The 15,358-nt window shown below is 60.7% G+C and overlaps 2 protein-coding genes across 6 annotated transcripts in view; one reads left to right on the forward strand and one right to left on the reverse strand.

Annotated features, from left to right (window-relative positions):
• Positions 1-3,587, forward strand: part of BCL9L (BCL9 like) — a 31,301-nt gene extending 27,714 nt beyond the window's left edge. For all 5 annotated transcript variants that reach the window (XM_070079474.1, XM_070079473.1, XM_070079467.1 and 2 more), the window contains one exon: positions 289-3,587. In XM_070079474.1, the coding sequence (XP_069935575.1) occupies positions 289-1,382 (1,094 nt within the window). In that variant the 3' untranslated portion in view covers positions 1,383-3,587. The remainder of the gene's footprint in view (positions 1-288) is intronic.
• On the reverse strand, positions 3,445-14,943 carry CXCR5 (C-X-C motif chemokine receptor 5). Its single transcript, XM_002722702.5, has 2 exons — positions 14,760-14,943; positions 3,445-6,020 (listed from the first exon to the last, which is right to left on the reverse strand). Exons 1-2 carry the CDS (start codon positions 14,814-14,816, stop codon positions 4,953-4,955), a joined length of 1,125 nt encoding a protein of 374 aa, XP_002722748.1. The 5' UTR covers positions 14,817-14,943; the 3' UTR covers positions 3,445-4,952.
• Positions 14,944-15,358: the final 415 nt, after the last annotated feature.

The raw sequence follows: 15,358 nt of genomic DNA on the forward strand, positions 1-15,358 counted from the left end.
TGGGCGTGGGAGGTGGGGAGGGGTGTTGAGGTCCTAGGCTGCTGGTGCCACTTAACTGCAGCCATTCAGGAAACTCCTCTGCAGTGTGTCAGTGGCACATGTGGTCAGAACTTGGGCTCCGGGCTTCTGGATAGATCTCTCCATTGCCCTCGCGCTGTGTCTCTGGGATTGGGGGAGGCCAGTGGGGCAGGCTGGTACCGCCTGGCTAGGGATGGGGAGGCGCTGAGTTGTGCACCCTCTCCGTGCTGGGTACACACGGCTCTGACCCCTTGTCCTTTTGCCCCACAGGCATCAGCAACAACCAGCCCAACCAGATGCACCTGAACTCGGCTGCTGCCCAGAGCCCTATGGCCATGAACCTGCCAGGCCAGCAGCCCCTGTCCCACGAGCCCCCGCCTACCATGTTGCCCTCCCCCACTCCCCTGGGCTCCAACATTCCACTGCATCCCAATGCGCAAGGGACAGCAGGGCCCCCTCAAAACTCAATGATGATGGCCCCCGGGGGCCCAGACTCCCTGAATGCCCCCTGCGGCCCTGTGCCCAGCTCTTCCCAGATGCTGCCCTTCCCCCCGCGGTTACAGCAGCCCCATGGTGCCATGGCCCCCACTGGGGGTGGGGGCGGGGGGCCTGGCCTGCAGCAGCACTACCCTTCAGGCATGCCCCTGCCCCCAGAGGACCTGCCCAGCCAGCCCCCGGGCCCCATGCCCCCCCAGCAGCACCTCATGGGCAAAGGCATGGCTGGGCGTGTGGGCGACACCTACCCGCCGGGCGTGCTCCCTGGGGTGGCGTCCGTGCTGAACGACCCCGAGCTGAGCGAGGTGATCCGGCCCACCCCGACGGGGATCCCCGAGTTCGACTTGTCGAGGATCATCCCCTCTGAGAAGCCAAGCAGCACCCTCCAGTACTTCCCCAAGAGCGAGAACCAGCCCCCCAAGGCCCAGCCCCCCAACCTGCATCTCATGAACCTGCAGAACATGATGGCGGAGCAGACCCCTTCTCGGCCCCCCAACCTCCCAGGCCAGCAGGGCGTCCAGCGGGGGCTCAACATGTCCATGTGCCACCCCGGACAGATGTCCTTGCTGGGCAGGACAGGAGTGCCCCCGCAGCAGGGCATGGTGCCCCACGGCCTGCACCAGGGAGTCATGTCCCCCCCACAAGGCCTCATGGCCCAGCAGAATTTCATGCTGATGAAGCAACGGGGCGTGGGGGGCGAGGTCTACAGCCAGCCCCCCCACATGCTGTCCCCGCAGGGCTCCCTCATGGGCCCCCCGCCCCAGCAGAACCTCATGGTGTCCCACCCCCTGCGGCAGCGCAGCGTGTCTCTGGACAGCCAGATGGGCTACCTCCCGGCGCCGGGCGGCATGGCCAACCTGCCCTTCTAGCGGTCCCTGTGAGGGCGGAGCTGGGGCAGGCTTGCAAATATGCTAACCTAAAGAAAACTTCCCCACTGTGTTGGGATGGCCTGGGTCCAGGGGTGGGGTGGAGGGGGGGCGGGGGCTTGTGTGGGGGCGTGGCATTTGTGGAGACCAGATGTGCTGGCAGCCTAGAGGGAAGCGGCAGAGCTGGGCGGGTGGGGGTGGGGGGGATTCGGGATTGGGGTTGGTTCCGTTTTGGCCACCAGGACTGCCCCTCCCCAACCCCTAGGCGTCTCCTTTCCCTCTCCCTCTCCCTCTCCCTCTCTCTCTCTCTCTCTCTCTCTCTCTCATTCTCTCTGCAAGCCCCGTCCCTATCCCCACCTCCTCCTGCTGAGCTTTGGATCCTTAGGGGAGGGAGGGTCCTTTCTGCTGCTGTCTCCCGTCTTCATTTCTCCGCCTCTGGTTTCTCTGCCCCACCCCTTTCCCTTCTGTCTTTTCCTGCCTTATTCCCACCCCCACCTGCGATGTGGCTGACCCCCTCTCCCACCCCTCCCTGCAGGCAGCTGGCCAGGTGGGCAGGTGCCAGCCATAGCTGTAAATAGAGCGCTGGGCTTTTGTGCCGGTTTGTGTGTGTGCTGTATTTCTGTGTTTTGATAGAAGTCACACAAAAAAAGAAAGGATAAAAGAAACCCTCCCTGCTCCTTCAAATGCTTGCCCCTCCATCTCCCAGGACCGAGGGACATGCCCGCCCACTGGGTGCCGTGTCTCTGCGTCCCTAAAGGTGTCCGTTCCTGTCCCCTCCCCAAGTGATGAAATGACATAGATGCCCCACACCACCCTGAGGTCAGACCACCGAGGCTTCCACCTGGTGAGCCCCAGCGGGGCGGCGGGGAGAACGAGTGTGCACCTGCACGCCTGTTAGCCCATGCCGGTGACATGGGGCCCTGGTTTTCCACTGCTGATGTCAGTGCCTCTGCTGCTACATCTTAGCCAGAACTTGAAGCCCTTTGTCCCATGCTGGGATGAAGGAGAGGAGGAGGAGGCAGTAGCTGAGTAGCTTCCCCCAGGGGAGCCATAGAGGGGGTGATGCGGCCCCTACCCCCCCCCCCCCAGTGGGAGCCTGTGGCCACAGTACCCCTGGCCAGGTGGCCCCTGGGCCCTGGCTCCTCAGAGCCTGCCTCCCACTTCTTACCAAAGAAGGAAGGAGCAGCGCTCGGTTGAGTCAGACTGCTGCTCTCCAGCCTCCACCCCAGAGGGAGCGATGGGGAGTGCTAGGGGTGGGGGCAGCCTGCCCAGAACGACCAGGCCCCCTGCCCCGGGGCTCCAGGCTCCAGGCCTGCCCGAGCCCGCCCAGGCGCAGCCCCTGCTTTCCCTTAGCCCCTTGCCCTCCCCTGGAGGAGCACCCCACCTGCCTCTGGTCCGAGCTGAAGCCATATGCGACTCTTGGCCCCAGGAATTCAAAACTCCTTTTCTCACTTCCTTTCCTGCCTTGTGAGGGGGCGGGGCTGCTCTGGGCTGCAGCCTCTGGCGCTCTGCCCCCAGGGCCAAGGGCCATTCTAGACAGGGTATCTTCTGCCAGGGCCCCGCCCCAGCCCCCCTGGCCTGCAGGGCCTGGTTTCGCATTGGCAGCTGTAATACAAAGGGAATTCGCCCCCACTTCTCCCAGTCTGGTGCTGTCCACTCAGTCCACCGTCAGCCGGGTCAAGCGCCAAGCGCCACTTCCTGCAGGGCTGGCTGCAGGATCCTGACCCCCGCCCCCACCACCTCCCAGGGGCTGAGGCTGGGGCCTCTGTGTTGGGGAGCACCCTCCAGGCGCTGTGCCCGCCCTGCCTCCACCCAGGCCTTGTGCCCGGGAGCCCCCACTCCTGTCCCAAGACTGCCCGAAGTGTCTAACTCTGAGTGTGTCCTGCCCCGAGGGGAGAGAGTGCAGGCTGAAAAGGGCCCCACGCCCTCCCTGCTCCCCTCTCTCCCTCCCCCCCCTCTAGCTTCCCAAGGTGAACTCCACAGGCCAGCCTACTTCCCTCCATCCATGGCCATACCCCCAGCCATTTTGTACCATTATATAAATATATATATATAAATATAAATATATAAATACAATATGTGAAGACATCCTCTTGGTTTTTATTTTGAAACAATTTTTAGGCTTGTTCTGGGGGTCTCTGTGCTGCCTGTACTGTATTGACCTGTTTTATAGGTGCCTTTTTATTAAAAAGAAAATTCAAAATCCAACCTCTTGCCTTTTCCTTCTGTGTCTGACTCCTCCTTAGCCAGCTTCCTTCTAGATGCAAGGAGGAAAAAGGGGGACTCCAGGGCTTCCCGGATATGCAGGCACAGGGCCCCAGGCCTGCTGTAGGGGACCCTGGGCTCTCACCCACAGTCAGAGGCTGGGGAGGGGGAGGACAGAAGGCCGCACAGGTGCCCCCACCCCCGCCCTGAGTGTGGAGTGCCCCCAAGCGCGGAGTCGCTTCCTCTGGTTGCATCTGAGTGGTGTCCTCTTGGGGACAGGGCTTCCTGGGGACTGGGGACTTCCCTGCCCAGGTCTGCTTCTCACGCTGCTCAGCCTCAGGTGATACTGTGGGGGCGGGGGCCTGGGTCAGGTGGCTCCCAGAGGCCCCTCTCTGTCTGTCTGCTCCAGGGGCTCTCCGTCTCCAACATGCGAGCTGAGACCCACCCCCCCACCCCCCAGCCTCAGCTTCTGTAATTTCCATGGGAAGGGTGCCAAGGAGGGGACGAGTCTATCTCCTTCCCATCAGTGTCCAGACATCCAGGCCCTGGACCACGCTGGGAGCTCCGCACCCACTGGTGCTTGGCGGAGGAGGCAGCTGGGTCTGACTTACACTTGTCCTTCCCTCTTCCCGGTTAGAGGGGAGTCTTTCCTGTCGCACCTTGGGCTCCGCTCCTAGCTTGCCCTTAGCTCTTCCTCGGGGCGCTGGCTGGCCTCTGAGGCCACCTGGAGTCCACCCAAAGTCTGAAGACCTCCCAGGACCCAGAGACACGGGGCTGACCCAGTGCCGTTTGGGTCAGAGCCAGGGCAGCTGCCCGAACTCCATCAGTCTGAGCCTCCTGCTTGGTTGAGATGGCTGCAGGGTGGGGACCCTGGCAGAACATCTGTGGCGAAGCGACTGAGACATGTCAGGGCCACACGCTCTGCGAGCAGCTGGTCTTTCCGCAGCCTTAGCTTCCACCCATCCCCTGGTGCTTGGCTTCTCCTGGCTTCGCTGGGCAGCTGGGGTAGGGGAGGTGGGCAGCTGTGCAGGGCAGTGGCCTTGAAGATGCTGGATGGCTCTGTGGGAGGGGACTGGCTTTCCCTATTGGCGAGGGCAGAAGTATCAGCTGTCGCTGGTTAGGGGGAGAGGAGGCATGCGGGTCCTCCAGCACGAGACGCTGTGGGAGGGTTCAGAGAGCCTTTGCTTTGCCTTTGGACTGCTTCCTTCCTCCTCTCCAGGGCTAGAAGAGCTCTGGGAAGAGGGGTTGGTTCATCCAGCTGCCCTGCACAAGGATGCGGCCCAAGGCCAGCCCTTTCTTCCGGGTGGAAGGGGTTCCTGCCTCCCCAGACGCTCTAGGGAAAGCAGAAACGCAGGGCCGTGCCGGGTCCTAGAAGGTGGTGAGGGAGGTGGCGTTCTCGGACTCGGAGAGGCTGCTCTTGCGCCAGCTGGGGAAGAGCTGGCACAGGGAGGCGGGGCCGGCGCAGCCCAGCTTGGTCAGAAGCCGAGAGAGGTCGCTGCGGAACTTCACGCCGGCAAAGGTGTAAAGCATGGGGTTGAGGCAGCAGTGGGCCAGGCCCAGGAACTCGCACATGGTGATGGCCACCGGCAGAGAGCCGTGCAGCTCGCAGCTGTTGCCCACGGCCTTCAGCCTGGCCAGGGTGTCCAGGAAGATGACAACGTGGTAGGGCGACCAGCAGAGGAAGAAGATGCTGGTCACCAGGATGGCCACCCTGACTGCCTTCTGCCGCTGAGGGCGCCTCTGGGCCTGGCACAGCCTGTGCACCACGCCCACGTAGCACCAGCCCATCACCAGCATCGGCAGCAGGAAGCCCCCGACGTGGTAGAGGAAGCGGGAGATGAACCAGGCGTTGGTCTCGGCTTGGTTCTCCTGGGAGAAGGTGCAGCGTGGCAGGGAGTCGTTGTGGTGGGGCCGGCTGACCTTGGCGAAGAGAATCTCTGGCAAGGCAAAGAGGAAGCCCGCCAGCCAGACAGTGGCGCAGGTGATGTGGATGGAGAGGAGGCGGCGGTGGCGGTAGGCATGCACGGCGTGGACGATGGCCAGGTAGCGGTCGACAGCGATGCAGGCCAGGAGCAGGCTGCTGCAGTAGAAGTTGATCTTGTGCAGAGCGATCACCGTTTTGCAGAGGAAGGTCCCCAGGACCCAGCCCACGGAGCCCTCGGCCACGGCGAAGGGCAGGATGAAGACGAGCAGCAGGTCGGCCACGGCCAGGTGGAAGAGGAAGGTCTCGGTGGAGCTGCGAGTCTGCCGGTGCCTCTCCAGGATCACCAGCACAAGGATGTTGCCCAGCATGCCCAGGAGGAAGATGAGACTGTAGGCCACGGGCATGAACACAGCCTTGAAGGAGCTCAGGAGGGGCCCCTCGGCGCTGGAGCAGAAGTGGCTTTCCAGTTGCGTGGGCTCCGTGCTGTCATTGTAGTTGAGGAATTCCTTGTACTGCAAGGACAAGGAGATGGGAGGGTGAGGAGCTGAGGACGCTGCTTTTCTGCTCCCAGGGGAACCTGCCTCCCCCATGTACTTTTCCTACCCTTCTGGGCTGACTGCTTTTGTCTCTGCATCCCCAAGTGCCCCACTGCCCAAATTCCAATTTTCCTTAGTCTATCCCTTCTTAGAAGTTATCTATGGTTATTATTAGAGGCAGAGACAGACAGACACAGCTTCCGTCCACTGGTTTACTCCCCAGATGCCTGCCACAGCCAGGGCTTGTCCAGAAAGCGGGGTCTCCCATGCAGGTGGCAGGAACCCAGCTACTTGAGTCAGCACCCTCTCTCTCCCAGGTGCGCATCAGCAGGAAGCTGGACTCAGGAGCCGAGTCAGGACTCAAGCCCAGGCATTCCAGGACGCGACAGGGCTGTCCCAAACAGTATCTTAACTATCGTGCCAAAAGCCTGCCCCCTGAGTGTATCCTTGCGCCAATCAGCTTGTCTTGCCCAGCTTCAGTTTTTTGTCTATAAGAAGGACTAATTCTTCACAGGTGGAAGGATACCCTGAGGGCGGCGTGCTGCTCGCCCTGGCGGGCTGTGCCCCCGCAGATTGGTTTGTGCATGGGTGTTCTCAGGGGTGGAAGGCTGCACGCTCTGGGGCTGGAATCAGAAGTGCAGCCTGGGGGCCGGATTGGTGGGGACTAGGAGCCAGCTCTTGCAGCTCTGAGCAGTAGACATTAGGAGCCTGCTGCGGGCGGGTCAGGGGCAGACTGAAGCGGCTGGCTGGCTTCCCTTTGATTGGTCTCTGTCTTCCTGTCTTCATGATCATTGAAAGTGTGGCAACAGCCTCCCTTCTGGTTTCATCCACACACGCTTGGGTTATGCTAGCCTTATGGATGTGTCTCGCGGAAGACCGAGTTGGTTGGATTCGGTGTTTGGCTAGCCGCAGAGCCAGTACGTGCGCCGTTCAGCCGCACTGCCTGGACCTCGCTCTCAAGGTTGCTGGGAGGGAGCGTGGGCAAGGCCTCTACTACATCCCATGCCTCGCACACCCCCCACGGCCAGGAAGCAGAGACAGGCATAAGGAAGTGCCGGAGACCCGGCACCGGGCAGGGGAGGAGGCTGTTCCAAGCGAAGGGGGCGTGCCCACTCTGCCTGCGGAAGTTCCCTCCTCCACATCCTCCTCCTCGCTCCCCAACACGGCCTACCCCATCACCCCCCCCCCCCCCCACCCCGGGCTCAGGTTGTTTACCCGGCTAACCGCAAAGGAAGACATGGTGCCTGTTTTCATACCTTTCACTCACAGCTGTTCCCTGCACCTGCTGCACCTCACCTCCCAGCTCTGTTCTTCCCACCCCTCTCCAACTGCCCCCTCCCCGTGGCAATTCAAATCCACTTAGGTGGGATCAGAAAGGCGATTCTGTAAATGATGAGCCTGCTCTGTCCCCTAGGCTGTAGGTACTCTCAAACTGCTCCCGAGCCAGGACAGCAAGGGTTCCCGGGGAGCAGGGGACGGCTGTGCTGGCCTCCACAGAGCTTTCTTGCTGCCCTGGGACAATTGTAGTCACGCCTGTCCCCCAACGGTGCAGAGACCCATGCCCCCACCTGTGTCCTGTCTTCTGGTGCCAGGAGTGGGTCCTTAAGAAGGAGGAGGGAGGAGACACACAGTGCAGTGACAGCATCCACGGCTCGCGCCCGTGACCCCCTGCCATGGTCCCTGTCCAGCTCGTCTTCACCCCGAGGTGCGGGACTACAGTCTGTCTCCACGACCCTGTCCCGTCAGCTTTTCCCTGTCCGCCTCCTGCGCAGGCTGAGTTTCCACCCCACCAATCCCACTGCATGCGTCTCGGCAGCTCATCACCTGCGAGCAGTGGTTTTCCTTTCTTTTTGTCTTTATCTTTTTTTTTTCTTTTCAGTTTCACATTTCATAGCAAAGTCAATTACAAGTATAGGAAAAAGTTATTTTTGTGATATCATGAATGGAGATCAGAGTAAACCAAACCGAGCTGGGCTCGCACAACAGAATTCAGCGCCGCGCTTGGAGAGGTTTGTGAGCAGGTCCTCCGAGGGCAAGATGTTCCACACGTTGCTAAATTTCAGAGCCACAGGCGCGATTCCCTGGACTCTGAACAGCGCCCATGACTGCAGGCACCACAGGCTTTGCCTGGGGCCACACACCCTGTGCGGTGCGGGCTCCCCTCCTTGCCTCTAAACCAGAGCTCTCCACTGCTTGCCCGTGTGGGGTGTTCAGAAACACACATGCCTTTGTTTAAGAAAAGGGTTCCGTTTTCATCTGCACACCATGGCCCTGTAGGGCGAGGACTGACTCCCCAGCAGGGCCTGTAAATGCCACCAGGATGCAGAGTTCTCTGACATCCGAGCTGACCTACTTTATTGCTTCAGGCCCCCGATGCTAGGTGCACTGTTCTCCCGGCTGCCCACACTCCAGCGCTGTCCTGGTCCCAAACCTTTGTGCAAATTCTTCTTTTCGCCTGGCCGGCCTTTCAACCCAGTCTGCCCATCTAAGTCCTCTCCTGCCTTCAAAACACAACTCCACCTTCCTGCCTCCTCCCTAGCTCCTCCTTCCACTCATAATGCGCGTGCATGTGCTGCGGCACTCAGGCTTGGCACGTTCACTCTCTCTCTCTCTGGATGCAGAGCTCCTGCGGCCAGGCCCACTGCCCACCCCACGACGCAGATGCGTGCTGAGCTGCTCTGAGAGCAGCTTCCCAGAGGGCGCCGGGGCCGTGCTGTTCCTGGGCGGGAAGCAGGCGCCTCTTTAAGCAATGCCCGCCTCCTCCCAACACCTTGGCCAGTCCGGAGCCCATCTGAAGTTCTCGCTCCCTGTTGGGAGTTATTTCCAACATCGTCCCGAGTACAACCATTTGACTCAGAGTGGAATTCAGCAGGAGTTCCCAGGGACATGCAGTGAGCAAAGGAATTCAGAGGGAGGAGCGAGCAGGGCCTGGGGCGGCCCGCAGGGCTGGACTCCACCTGCCTTGGCAGTGGCTGCAGCCTGGCTGCCTCTGTGCTCCGGGGAGGGCTTAGGTCCAGCCAGCCTGTCTGGCCCAGAAGGCTCTTTCATGACCCTCTCGAATTCCCACCCTCCAACGCATCCAGGCTGCTTGGCGTCCTGCTGTTTTATTTCACCGCTCATTTGAAGCCGAGGCAGTGGAACTTGTCCTCAGGGCCCCTCGGCTCTGAGAAGCCAGGTTTAGGGGAAGCCTGGGGAGGGGGTTTCTGCCCTCTCTCCAAGAGCTGTTTACTTCATGAAGCGCTCAGCAGCCAGGGCAAGGGAGAGGAAAAAGCTGGTGTTGGGGTGGTGGGAGTTGTTAGTACATGCAGCGGGAGGTGTCAAACAGCCATTGTGAGGGCCTGGGAGTGGCACATGTTGAAGCCACTTCTCACACGCAGGGGTTCTGCCGCCCTCTCCTTCCCCACACCGTGGAGAGACGTCCTAATTGGCTCTGGCCCGGTGGGAAGTTGGGGAATCAGAAATCCTGGATGTTGTGTGGCCCGCAGTGCCAGCTGGAGCCCTCCAAGCTGCACGCCAGCAGTGCGGCTGTGGCTTACTCGTTCTTTGACATACAAAGCTGCAGAAACCCAAGGCCCTGGTGCACGCACACTCAGACAGCAACAGACATGTGCCCAGATGGGCCACACCGGGTGGCATGGGGCATAGGCAGACGCCGACGGAGACAACAGCCTGTACACGGGCCAGGACTGAAGCTCAAAGTCAGCAAGAAAACACGGCAGCTGGGTGGAAGCTGAGCACGGAGCCAGGCTTCGGGTTAGAAAGTCGCTGGGAGGGCTGGGCATTGGTGCACTGTTACGAAGTTGCATGGGAGGCCGGCATCCCTGGTTCCTGGTTGGAGTCCCGGCTCCCCTCTATTCCAGCTTCCTGCTACTACACACCCTGGGGGGCAGCTGCTGATGGCCCAAGTAAAGGACTTGGCTTCCTGCCACCCCCGTGGGAGACCCCAATTGAGTTCAGGGCTCCTGACTTTGGCCTGATTCAGGCCTGGTTGTTGTAGGCATTTAGAAAGTGAACCAGCAGATGGGAGGTCTCTGTTTCTGTCCCCCTGCCTTTCAAATAAAATGAAAATAAATAAGAAAAAAAGGATGAGGGACTGGAACGGGGAGGGACGTGGGGAGAGGGGTGGGGAGGTGCAAAGTGCTTGGCCTGTGGTGGGTGGGACCACAGATGTTACCGCCCCCATCCCCCATCCCCCACCCCCAGGGCACTGTAGGACCCAGCCTTTCCTCAACACTGACGGCTCCGGTCCCACCCGACCTCTCCAGATACGCGGAGGCTGCCTCTCTGCCTTACTCTGCCTGCAAGAAGCTGCCCTTGCCTTTGCCGATGGGATTCTCTGTGTGTGGGGGGGGACCTGGGGCATTCTGCAGGGGTTGATCCTGGGTACCCTCCTCCTTAGCCTTGGGGAGGACGAGGCTGGTGGACACTTTCGGACAATGTCGGATTCTCCGTGAGCCGGAACCATGGGCCCAAACTAAACAGATGGAAATGCACTGGGCAAAAGTACAGAGCTGGCCTTGGGTTTGTACCATCAACCGTCCAGGGACAAGCCAGCGAAGGCCTCCTAACGACCGCTCGTGGGAAAATGACTTGTCACTCTGGTGACCGCAAGCTTCAGATGAGTCACCAGGGCGACGTGACTGTGGGAGAGCTGCTGTTATCTCTCTCTAGGTGGACAGAAACCTCCAAGTGGGCGGCTGGACAGCAGCCCTGCTTGGTGGTCACAGCAAGGGAGACCCTGCCCTGGGAAGGAGCTTTCAGTCCGGACAGGAGCCTGTGGGCGCTGTCTTCAAGGACTGGCAAGAGGCCTCAGGGCCAAGAGGGCTGGAGTGGGCCAAGGGGTGAGCTGCCAGGGGCCAGCCCAGGAGCAAGGGGCGGAAGTTGAGGGGGTGGGGTTTCGGTCAAAGGATGGACAACTTCCCAACAGACAGAGCTATCCTACACCAGGATGGGGCCCTTGGTAGGGAGGGGACGGGTGAGCCCAAGTGTGTGGGGGGGCCTCCTACCCTGGGAAGGAGGCTGGACCCCTGCTCACAGCTCCCTGCTGTGCCCTGCCCGGTGCTGAGCTGGTTCTTAGCGTGATCCTCATGTGCCTCAGCTCCCGGGAGCCTTCCATTTTCTAGACTGTTCTGCAGCCCCGCCTGCCCCCGCATGCCCTTGCTTCCCAGCCCCAGGGAGGGGGCGGTGGTGGTGGTGGGGAGGTGGGGGGTGGGCAGAGCTGCCTGCCAAGTGCGTGGCTCACTGAGCGAGCCCAGGGCCCTGAGGTCTGAGTCATACTGGCAGCGGGAAGCCGGTCATCGCTCTGGCCGAGGGGAGCGGGCAGGCTCCATCTCCTTTTATGTCCCTACGTGGGTGTTCGCAGCTGAGAGTCAGGCGTGGAGCGTGGAGCCGGCCAGGGCCCCTCACACTCCAGCCGTCAGTGGCTTGAGGGGTGCAGGGGGCACTGAGCCTGGGCTGGGGTACAGGCGTGAGTCTGAACCCCTTACCCCACTTTTCCGTCAGCAGACCCATGCTCCCTGTAGGCCGTCTGAGACTCTGGCTTGTCCTTTGTTACACTGCCCCCCTTTCTCACCCCCCACCAAGAGAGTGCTGCCAGAGTCCAGTCCATCTTGACCCCAAGGGTCCTGGCCACCAGGAGCATGGTCCTGGGTGTGGCGCTAGAGGGCGATTTCTAAGCTGTTCTTGGAGATGGAGCTGAGACTTGAACCTAAGAACTCTGATATGGGATACAGGTGTCCCAAGTGATGTCTTTTTATTTATTTATTTGTTTTCACCTACTTAAAAGGCAGAGAGAGAGAGAGAGAGAGAGGTCTTGCATCTGCTAGGTCACTCCTGAAATGCCCACAACAGCCAGGGCTGCTGGGGGAGCCAGGAGCTCCATCCAGATCTCTCATACTGGTGGCAGGGACCCAAGCACTTGAGCCATCATCAGCTGCCTGCCAAGTATGGTAGCAGGAAGCTGGATCAGAGGCAGAGCAGCTGGGACCTGAACACTCTGATGTGGGACGCGGGCATCCCGAGCAGCGACCTCACCCACGGTACCACAACGCCCGCCCCCAAAGTGATGTCATAACTGTTGTACCAAAAACCCACCCCGCTCTGGGACTTTTGACTTGACTGTGGCGGGGGATCCACCCCTCCTCCAAGGTAAAAGCCCAGAGGCAGTCTGAGCAGGTTTTGGTTCCTCTTCTTCACCCCTCCTTGGTGAAATGAGACAGTGCACGTGGACGGGCTCCCTCGCCTCTGATCCTCTGGTCACTCACGGGCGATGGTGATCACCAGGCCTGGGCCGCCTCACCCCTCTTGCTAGCGGCTTCCCCTCCTGGCCGCCTCCAGAGGTGCCCAGCCCAGGCCTGCGTGCTGTTGGCAGGAGGCTCCCCCCACCCACCAAGGGTCCTGTGCACAGGGGCTGCTGCCTCCCCAGCAGCATGGGTCCCTGGCAGGCCTGCCCCAGCGACCAGGCTCCTGCTTCCTGCAGGTTCTTAGCCATCTAGTTTTCTCCTTGGTCCGTGAGATTCCAGCAGGGCAGCCTCAAGAAAGCAGACGTTTTACGCAGCTGGAGTTGATCTTAGAAGTCAAGAGGAGAACGGGAGGGCACTCAGGTTGGCCAACACTCGGCCTACACACTCGAGCCCTCGGTTCTGAATCCAGCACTGGGTGCAGAAGCCAGAGCTTAGTTTGGATGAGAGCAGGGTGGGGACCGGGAAGCCCAGGGCCAGGAAGTCCGTTAACTCCAGAGGAGAGGGGGCGCAAAGGCCGTGAGTGATTCACAGAGGAAAGAAAGAGGCTCCGGCGCCACAATCTCTGCCTCTGTGCTATTGTGCACTTGGGGGAATCTGCCCTCGCTGCTCAGGGCCCTGCAGGGTGTGTGGGGTGGGCAAAGACAGCCTGCGTCCCCGAGGGGAGCAGCCCTGGCCCGAGTGCACGGGAGGGAAGTGGAGGCAGAGCCCAGCAGCGCAGAGCCTGGGTCGGGGGTGCGGTCTGGAAATGTTTGGGTTGCCTGGCCCAAGACTGCTCATTTGAGGTGTGCCATGAAGCCAGCCGAGAGACACGGCCCCCGCCCCCCACCTGCCTCTCGCAGGTCACGCAGTGGAAGGAGGCGTGCAGTTAGGGGAAACTTTTGAGGTTTCTCAGAAGCCAGGAACGGCCAGGTCTCCAGGTGGTTGCTAAGATATCCAACTGGGTCAGGGCCCGTGGTCAGTTCAAAGCTGGGGGCACAGGAAGACACCAGTCTCACCTAATCAGGCGCGGCCAGCAGCCGGGGTGGGGGGCCAGGCTAGGAGCACAGTACCCGGCCAGGGCAGTGGGCTCTCAGGGTGCCTGGGGGCCTCGCCTAGGCCCTGTGCGGAGACTCAAGGCAGCGTCTGATGCGGGGACCCCATGTAGCTGCACACAGAAGGGCTCTGGCCTTGGTTTAATGCCTGCTCTTGCGGCCCTCACATTCTCAATCGGTTCTCAACAGGGGGCCCCGTGTTTTCATTTCACACTGGGTCCCACAGACTACGCAGTGGGCTGCAATTTTCACCAGGGATTGGGTCTGGGAGGCTGGACTCTAGGTTCTGAGCCCTCCCTCTCGCTTTCCACCCCTGTTCTACTGACACTTCCCAGCAGTGGGCTCTGGGCAAGCGAGAGAGGGACAGGCTTTTCCCGGCAACTCTGGGGACATAGTTGGTGGAGGGAAGGTCACAGGCGAGGGGCAGCTGGGAGGGTGGGGCAGGGTCTCAGGGTGAGTTTCAGGTCAGAAGACCTGGTAGGGACCAAGCTTTGGGTCCTTTAGGACCTGGCCCAGAATGTAGCTCGGAGAGACGTTGTTGACCCCATGCCGAGAAAAGACCATAAGGACATTTCCAAGAAGTCTGCACCCAGACACCCCAGGGTGCTCTGGTTGAGCTGCTCTCCACACACCCTTCACAAGCCCAGTGACAGCCAAGTCAACCAAACCATTATGCTTCACTGGAGAGACCCAGGTGTGGCAGAGTGGGGCTGGGGACCATTTTTTTAGCCCACCCAAGAAACCCTTCCAAGAACACCCTATCTCTAGGGACTGCAGTCCTCTGAGCGTGGCCACGGCATGCTCTAGACCTTTCCAAGTCCAACACAGGGCTCCCTCGGCAGCCTGGCACCCCCTGCGCCCCGACCCCGGCTCCCTAGGGGCCTCTCCCTTGTTGCCATCTGGTCTCACACCAACCCCGTTGGGCACAAAGTCATCACCCAGGAGCTCGCAGGGAGCGATCTGTCTCTTCTTGGCCGGACCGAGTCCTCCCCTTCTCCCTCCAACACAGAGCCGACTGATGCGACAGTCATTCAGCGAGGGAGCAACACGGGCACGCTGATGGCTCCGTTAGCAGCGCCAGCGCCCTGGCATTAAGAAAGTCTCCAAAGCACGCGCCCGTCCAGCGCCCGTCCCAACCCCGAGAATTGAAGAGAGGAGCCCATCCAGAAGAAAGGAGGGCCACACAGCGAGGCAGGGGAGGCTTGAGCCCTGGTCTCCCAATGCCCTCCAAAAGACGCCCGCAAAGTGCGACAGCTCTGCTCCCTCCGGAGACTGGGAGAGAGAACACCTCAGAAGACAGGAGCCCGTGGGCCTGTCCAGATTCGACAGCCCCGCAGTGGGAGGGGACTGGCAAGCTGTTCCCTGTCCCCTGGATGCTGGCCCAGGAGATGAAGAATTCCAAGCAGGGCCTGGGCCACAGGGAGCGTCCGGTCCCTACTCACCACGTCCTCCAGATTGTAGTTCAAGAGGTCCACATCCAGGGTCATGGGGTAGTTCATGGCGGTGGCCGGGACTTGCCAGACCGGTCAGTATCTGATCAACCGCGGGAGGCTCTGCCCCAGTGCCTATAGAGAGCAGCAGGCGGCAGCTGCAAATGTAGGCAAATGAGCTGCGCTCTGTCTCCTGGGGCTGCCGGGGGCTGCTGCCTGCTCACAACTCATCATTTTTGTTTCCACTGTGTCTTTTCTGTTTTTTTTTTTTTTTTTTTTTTTTTTTGAAGAAAAAGGGAAAATCCCCCACAGCCTCAGTGCCAGTCAGGGTTTAAGCTTCTTTCCTGGCAACCGTTGTCTCGACTGGGGCTGATGTCTAGTGTAGTCTGCTCCCCGCTTCTCCTCTGGGACCCCCAGTTTCCACGACAACCACGATGCACATGACCAACCCCCCATAGAAAGGCACAGGGGAAACACTCTCCCAAGACCTCTCCCCCAAGACCAGCTCATACCTTCCTCTTTCCTCCCCACCCCAACTCAGGTGGCCAACCTGCCCAGCGTGCCCAGGACCGAAAGTCCCTTGTCTTGGGGAACCCCTCAGTCGGACACAC

This window comes from Oryctolagus cuniculus, chromosome 1 (genome assembly GCF_964237555.1).
Source record: "Oryctolagus cuniculus chromosome 1, mOryCun1.1, whole genome shotgun sequence".
NCBI lineage: Eukaryota > Metazoa > Chordata > Mammalia > Lagomorpha > Leporidae > Oryctolagus > Oryctolagus cuniculus.

What these genes read in the sequence shown, in the direction of transcription:
- CXCR5 (XM_002722702.5), bottom strand. Translation starts at nt 14,816, where the DNA reads ATGAACTACCCCATGACCCTGGATGTGGACCTCTTGAACTACAATCTG. An exon ending in ACTACAATCTGGAGGACGTG is followed by an intron (nt 6,021 to 14,759) that starts GTGAGTAGGGAC and finishes TTGTCCTTGCAG; the next exon opens with TACAAGGAATTCCTCAACTA.